Consider the following 7773-nt stretch of genomic DNA (forward strand, 5'->3'; position numbering starts at 1 on the left):
TTTTGAAACCTATACTCATGTTAGTTTGGAAAGTAGCAGAGATCATTCTCTTTTGTCACGGGGAAAGGGTGAAAGATGATCTTTATGACGTTATCACACTTTCAGTATACCTTAAATGAATTGTTTCATATCTTCAGGCCATGCGCCAATTGTTCATTCACTGTCATCGAGTTGAATTGAACTCATAATGGCTCAGTCAAGACAGGATAGAATTGCTCCTTTAGGCTTCTGAGAGCAGAAGGCCTTTTCTCGCGCCTGAAGAGTGGATGCTGGATTTGAACCACCAACCATGTGGTTGGAAGCCCAGTGCATAACTCCCTGGACCGCCAGAGATCGAGCCAACTGCTCAAACACATAGTCTCCTTTGGCATTCACATTTAGGCTTCCATGTGGATTATGAAAATATAGGATATTGAGTCCCCTGGAGAAGACTTGTGCAATAATTATTACACAATGATGGACAATTTTCATAGGTACTTGGGTTCTTAATTGGCACTCTCAGAAAGGTTAGGAAGCCTACTGTTAGTGTTTCTTTTCATGAGAAATGGTGTTTTCCACGGGTGGCCTCTCGATGGTCAACCGGAGGAGAACAGAGAATCGATCTGCAGGTAGTTAACGTTCTTGTGAAGAACACAGAACTTGTCACGGGAACTGTCTTCTCCTACCCGCCTCTCACACCAGCTACCCCAAGACTCCATTTCCACCAGCAAAGGCCCAGAGTATTAGTAGGAAGGAAAACTATATTCTCTAAAAACTACTGCATCTAATGAAACTAACTACATTCTACCTACAATGTAAAAACCAAACTTGGGTCATTCTCCAATCAAAATTCAATTTGGGGGAAAATAAAAAGCTCAACACAGCCCATGTGTTTCAACCAGACTGCTTTTCAATATCTGACTGCGGTCCTTTGTGCACAGGGTCTGCTGCACTTTGTTCAGTGATGAATGAACAGTTATCCACATGCATGATAGATATTTGAGTTTGTGGCTGCAGGACGGCTCACACAAAGGATACCTGATGGCAAAGCGACACTGTAGAAAGCTCATCTTGGATGGAACATGGCCTATTTGAAAGTGTCATCCACTGGGACAAACGTGTGTGTGTGTTTGTCACATCAAGATATTTGCAAGCTGGTAACATGATAAAATGGCATCAATCTCTCCGGCAAGAGTAGAAAATGCATGTCTTAAAATAATTGTGGCGTGTCAGGAATTTAAAATAGGATAGTTTCCAGGAACACAAAGCTTTGTGTCAAGTCTAAAAAATCAGGCACATTTTAGCAGTCCTTATTTTTAGTGCCTGGAGTAGGAAACAGATTTTATTAATACATTAGGAAAGGTGTGTGCGTGCTTTTTTCAATCTAATGGTTCTACTATAGAAGGATTTATATTAAAACTAATTTGGATTCTCCTTGAAATTTAAGAATAAATATTTTAATAAACTATGTAGTTGGTCCTCATTTAAAATATAATTAAAACAAGTTTACATATGTGAATAAGGACATAGGCAAAGCATATCATTATTGACACTTTGATTATCGAACCCTAATTTTGGTCTAAGTTTTAGTTTGAACAAGTGTTAATGAAAGATGATCCCTCTTCACACTTAGAAAATGGCATCTTTCTGCCTTTAATTCTGAGCACATTTCTTTTATATTGTGCGTGATAATCTTGTTTAATTGGATTTATTTTTCCCACACTCCGTCCCGCATGGCCTCATTTCCATTTTTTCTCGGGTCTTTGGGTGTTATTTGCAAATCGCTTTTCTGGAATTTAATTTCAATGGTAGGTTGGTTTCATTTCAGATTTCTTTCACATTGTTTTAATTTTATTTGCCAATTTGCCTTTAAATAGCCGTAAGCTAGAAGGTTGTGGCTGCAACTTGCATCTCAATGTGATGTCGGAGGCAAAATTTCATTTGCGTCTGTAGAGCTTTCTGAAAAGGAATTCAGAATGTCTGCTTTTTTTTTTTTTTTTTAATCTGTGCTTTCTGAGATACTTATTTTTCTGTGTAAAAGTCCCCAAGTCAGATAATGTTATAAGAAAAAAACAATGTCTTTGCTGTAATCTAGTTGAATGAACCTTTGGCAATATATGCATTCATTTTTACGCATCACAGCAGTAGATTCAGACTGTCTACACCTCCAGATGTGAGTGACAGTGGTCAGTCAGAGAATTTGTATGTGTGTGGGGGCGGGAGCAGTTTCAAACGTACCGCCTATGTTCTAAGAATGTGATGGTGGTTATTTGAAATAAATACTGACTGAAGAAAAAATGGATTCCTGAGTGTAGCCATGTCTTTCTAGCTATGGATCGACTTGAAGTGAGGTTAGGTGACAGATCTCTTACATGTCTTTCAACTTGTTTGGAAGCAGCTGATTGATTTTCCATTGGAGGTGTGAAGGAAGAATGCTTTCCATTGTACGTGAGTTCTGTGGATGCGTTTCCCCCTTTGTGACTGTTGCACATTGTAGATGATGGAGAATGACCCAGCTAACGAGTTACAGTGATAAAAACCATACTGACCTTGAATGGGGTGAGGGATTGTGGGTAAAACACGCTCTAAAGGGGAAAAAATAATAAGCATCATGGAGCATTTATTGATATATATGTTTATGTTTAGTCTCTCAAACGATGATAAAAGGGATGGGATTCCACACCTAAGGATTACATCTCCAATAAAGTGTTCTTCTCTCTTTGCTGTTGACACTGAAGCATCAAAGAAAGCTATTAGTGAAAATGGAAACACAGAGACTTTAAACAAAACCTCTTTAGGTGGCAGAGAGCATCAGAATGTAGCAACACTACAATCAGGATCCTTCTTCCCCCTGGAAACTCCCACCATCCACACAATAGGTCTTTTAGAGATCTGTGTATTTGATAGAGATAAAATTCGGGTAATTAACTTTGGATTTCTTCTCCGTTCTCCCATAAATCTTATAGCTCATACCAGCTTTGGCCAAGCATCTGGAACATTAACTTTGGATATAATAATTCAACTCTACTCTCTCTGGATTGTACCTCCATAATATTGATAATAGTGTAAGGTTGATACCAACGTAATACATTTCTTGGGATCACATAATTTTCTTAGTCACCTTTTTAATCCCCTCCTCTTGTTTTAATTTGATCAACCAATCAACTTTGCTTGGTAATACAGTCCGTTGAGGATGTACTTTATTTTGCATTCTGGGGTCAAAGGTCTTAAAACTCTCAGAGCTTTACACTTACTGCTCATAAACTGAGTGCGCTAACAGAGTTCAGACTTTAAAGTACCTTACATCAATCGCCTCAACCACCAGATGTCACGGTAAACCCTCCACCAAGACTCTTTCAGAGAAGTAGGAAGGAACATTAGGGATGCTCTTTTCGTATGACCCCCAAGCCGACTACGGCAGCATAGGTAGCACACACTTTCTACATTCCTCTTCACAGTTTGGCTGAATAAATCCCCATTTAAAGTGAAAGTCAGCAAAAATAAAAAACATAAAGACAAATGTTTACGTACATACGCAAATCTGATCCTCTACCATCTACATACTCAAATCTGATCCCCTACCATCTTGTCCCATCATCTTAGAAAGAACAGATTTTCCTGGACATCGAATACTCAATACATCTGGATGCTGAGAAAGCTCAGGCTACTTGGCAGAATGAACTTTACTGTAGCTTGGCTGAATGTAGTAGCAGCTTAAGTGGGAAAAAAAAATCTCTTAAGTACATTAAGATGGAGCAGGTCAATAATGGCCCAGTGCACAATTGTCTTAGTTATTGAAGTGTCAAGTAGAAAAACTGTTTAAATCTCCACTGGTTATTTGGTATTTAATTTCCAGCTTTGAAAATAAATAGCCAAACTGCTTTCAGCATTGATGTAGCAGTTGGAGACCACTGTCCCATATTAACTCGGCCTATTGTATTTTATCTTTTATGATGACTATTATTAGTCACACTGTTTAAATGACTCAGCTTAATATTTTCTCATCATACCGTTCACAGCTGGGTAAATGCACTCTGCCCTTCTTTAGAAGAGACCATTTCGATTGCTGAAACATTCCATCTGCCCTCCTTTCATGGCTTCTCAACTGTTATTATCGTCTTTCCTCCACCCCGTGATCATCCTCTTAGCTGCATCATGCCCCATTAGTAATTCTCATTCTCTTAATTCCATCTTACTGATGTATCATCCCTTAGCTACGTCACTGGTGGAGTTTTCACCCGTAGACTTCCACTATCATTCTGCTATTATTTTATAGTCATATGTTAGAGTTTATAAGGTCCTGTAAAAACATAAAGTATAGTAGTGGCCCTTTTGAAAAAATAAATTTTCCAACTTTTGATATTCCAACAAAGGAAAGGTCAGGCATTTTGGTCTCACGTCCAACAGCTGATCGGGAGATTTTAGGATGAATGGGCTGTGATGTGTTTGTATCAACTTTGCTGAGCTGGATCCTCACTGTTATGACCTAGTAATCTTCTATGATGTGGCCTAACATAATATAATCAGCTCCATGATGGGACCTGTTGTGAGCAGCCAAAGTACTTGCACAAGGAGTGGCGTAGAGGGCAACCCCTGACCCAGGCCACAGCCCTGACGAAAGTTTCCTTGGGGACATGGTCTGTTTGTTACATAGAAAGACGATGGGGAGAGTTTTGCTGGTGTGCTGATCTCGCATCTGGTTTGTCAACCTCTGGGTTTAAAGTTTCAAACCAATGGATACCCATGTAGCCTGTCAACCCTTAGTCATCAGCAGCCTGCCATCTGGCGCGCTGACTTTCAATTCATTTTTCTCTGCATCCACCTGTGTGTGTGTGGTTTTCCTGCTTCCTCGTTTGTCTGCTTCCTTTGTCAGCTTCCTTAATCACTGAGTCAAGAGAAAGCTCCAGCTTAGCATCTGATCCATTGACTTGGACTGGACTGACCTGGTTCTACAATTGAAGGAGCCATCTTCTGGATATATATATTACACTGTATTTTATCGATCGATCGATCGATCCATCCCTCCCTCCCTCCCTACCTCCATCCTCCAATCTATCTACCGATCTAGTCTCCCACTGCTTTTGCTTCTCTAGAGAACCCAGCCTAACTCAGAGAGCTAAGTTTAATTCTAGTATTTTATGGTGTGGGTCCAAGAAAACCCTTTAATTCTGAGCTTTGGTTACTAATCGGCTAAATAGGAAGGGAGGTGTGGAAAGGTATTGACTAATGTTTCTGGGTCACCATCTGAGAGAAATAGCTAAATTCTTCACATAAAAAACCCTTTGCATTAAGATCACCTAGAAGAGAAAAGCCTGGGTTGAGAGAATTGTGTATGTGTGTGTGCAATTTACTAACTCAGCTATGATTTTTTTTCTTTTCCAAAGAGGATTGCATATGCAATATCTGTTCTTGAAACTAAAATCAGTCCCATTGCCCACTTATTTCCTTATTTTTTTTAAAGCATGCCCTTATGAGCACTTTGCATTTAGATTTTCAAACTATGTGTGAGTAGTGCTCAAATAAGAGGTTGAACTTTTCAGTGTGTAGAGTCCAAAAGAAGCTGATGAAGAGGATTTGCTGAGTCTTAACTGGAATCATCAAATAGCATATGTTTAAACACTGGGTTACTAAGATGATAAATTGAAATTATTTCTAATGAAGAGGGGGCCACTCTCCTTATGAGGACTCTCTCTAGTGCTAGTTGCTTAAGTAGTATTGAAGTTTCGTCAATGATAGGTTTGCAAGTTAATGAACTTTTAAAGTAAAAAACGTTAAAGCCTTCTTAGACACTGATGTAGTATAGCCCAGTGTAGATACCTTTGCATTTTTTTTATTCAAAACCCCTTATTGATCTTCAGGTGTCTATGAAATAAAAGATCAGTAGTTTAGCCCTTACTTTATGTGTAAGCATATTTTATTCCTATAGACAAATAATGGACATTAGATTAGAATATTGGTCAGAAACTCAATATGCCAAAGATGTCTTGGGGGGTCTATGAAGTCATCTAGTGGACTCTAGGCTAGTGGGGAGTAATAGTAATGCAAACAGGAAGCATTCACCCTGACAGGAAGGCACATGGTAATATTAAACCAGTCTCATTAAATGAAAACAAACAAAAAATGGTGAAAGAAATTCCATTTGTCCTCACCTCTACCTATACATGATATGTTTCCTGGTATTTCTGCCTCACATACAAATATCTAGATAATTAATTAAAGTCTAAATTAATATATCATCTAAATATTTCCAAATTGTAGAGCATGGAGTTTGAACAAATATTGCCTGGATTTAAATCCCAGCTTAGCCTTGCTTAGTTGAATTGGTTATGTAACTGCTTTGTGCAATAAAAATATAAGGGCCCAATCCAAATGATGCTACAGATTCCAAGATAGAATTTTGCAAGACCAAGAACTTAATTCATTGCAAATACCTTTTTTCAACAATGCAAGTAGTGACTACAAATGTGGACCTTGGTGGATGGGATACACAATTATTTGTGGCAAGAAATAATAGAGAAGCTCAACATCATTAGTTAGAACAAGGCCAGGGGCCATCTCTTGAAAAACCATCCATTGTTCAAATGCAAGTTCAAGTTTAAACTGAAGAAAACTTTAAAAGGTACGTACAGCCACATTGCTATCTTGGAGTCTATCTACATGGATTTAGATCCTAACTCAAGAATTGATTTGATACATTGAATGCTAATGACCAATGATGAGTTATGGGAGGACATAGAAAACAGCATCGGTGAAGAATCTAACAAGTCATTGAAAAGACCAAAATCACTATCAAAAGAGAATCTGAAACTTACTCTTGAACGTAGAACAGCTCAAGCAAGAGGAAACAACGGGGCAGGAACCGAGCTGCCCAGAAGAGTTCAAAGGAAGGCTCGAGAAGACCAACTAAAGTCCTATCCTGGAGTGGGTAAAGCCTTGGGATTGGAAAACATCCGGGCAGAACTTACGTGGTATTTCTCACAGTGAAAGAACTAAAGACAACGGCGGTGTTGGGGATCAGCTGTTGGGCTGCTAACCCAATGGTCTGCAGTTCCAGCCCACCCACCACTCTGCAGGATAAAGATGAAGCGTTCTGCTCCTGTGAAGACTGACAGCTGCGGAAAGCCAAAGGACATGTTCTACTTGGCCCTCTAGGGTTCCTCTGAGTGAATGTTAACTTGGTGGAAATGAGTTTGGTTTGTTGGTTTTATGGCAAAAAACCCCCTTGAATGATGCAGGAAGCCTCGAAAGAGGCTCTTGTACTAAAAAAGAATTGGTTGATGTGCAATCATTTCAGGGGGTAGCATATGATAAAAACCTGGTGACAAAGAAGGAAGAAATCCAGGCTGAATTGAAAACATTGGTCACTAAAAGGCTTTAAGAATTGTCAGAATGCACTGGTACAGATAGGGACTGGAAACTCAGGGAATCCAGGATGGATGACCCCTTCAGGACCAGTGGTGAGAGTGGTGATACCGGGAGGGAAGGGGGAGGGTGGGATAGAAAGGGGGAATTGATTACAGGGATCTACATATATCCTCCTCCCTAGGGGATGGACAATAGAAAAGTGGGTGAAGGGAGACATCAGACAGTGTAAGATATGACAAAATAATAATTGATAAATCATCAAGGGTTCATGAGGGAGTGGGGAGGGAGGGGGGAAATGAGGAGCTGATGTCAGGGGCTTAAGTGGAGAGCAAATGTTTTGGGAATGATGAGGGTAATGAATGTACAAATGTGCTTTACACAATTGATGTATGTATGGATTGTGATGAGTTGTATGAGCCCCCAATAAAA

The 7773-nt window shown here is 39.5% G+C and overlaps 1 protein-coding gene across 2 annotated transcripts in view; it reads right to left on the minus strand.

Moving 5' to 3' along the window:
* LOC101652203 (limbic system associated membrane protein) overlaps positions 1–7773 on the minus strand; it is a 757030-nt gene that overhangs the window by 32077 nt on the left and 717180 nt on the right. Inside the window, exon 7 of one of the 2 annotated variants that reach the window (XM_045286168.1) lies at positions 2529–2564. The exons of the other annotated variant lie outside the window; for it this stretch is intronic. Coding sequence (XP_045142103.1) covers positions 2529–2564 — 36 coding nt within the window. The remainder of the gene's footprint in view (positions 1–2528; positions 2565–7773) is intronic. 2 annotated transcript variants of the gene reach the window in all.

This window comes from Echinops telfairi, unplaced genomic scaffold (assembly GCF_000313985.2).
Source record: "Echinops telfairi isolate 266 unplaced genomic scaffold, ASM31398v2 ScPeMD7_6;HRSCAF=24_0, whole genome shotgun sequence".
Lineage (NCBI taxonomy): Eukaryota > Metazoa > Chordata > Mammalia > Afrosoricida > Tenrecidae > Echinops > Echinops telfairi.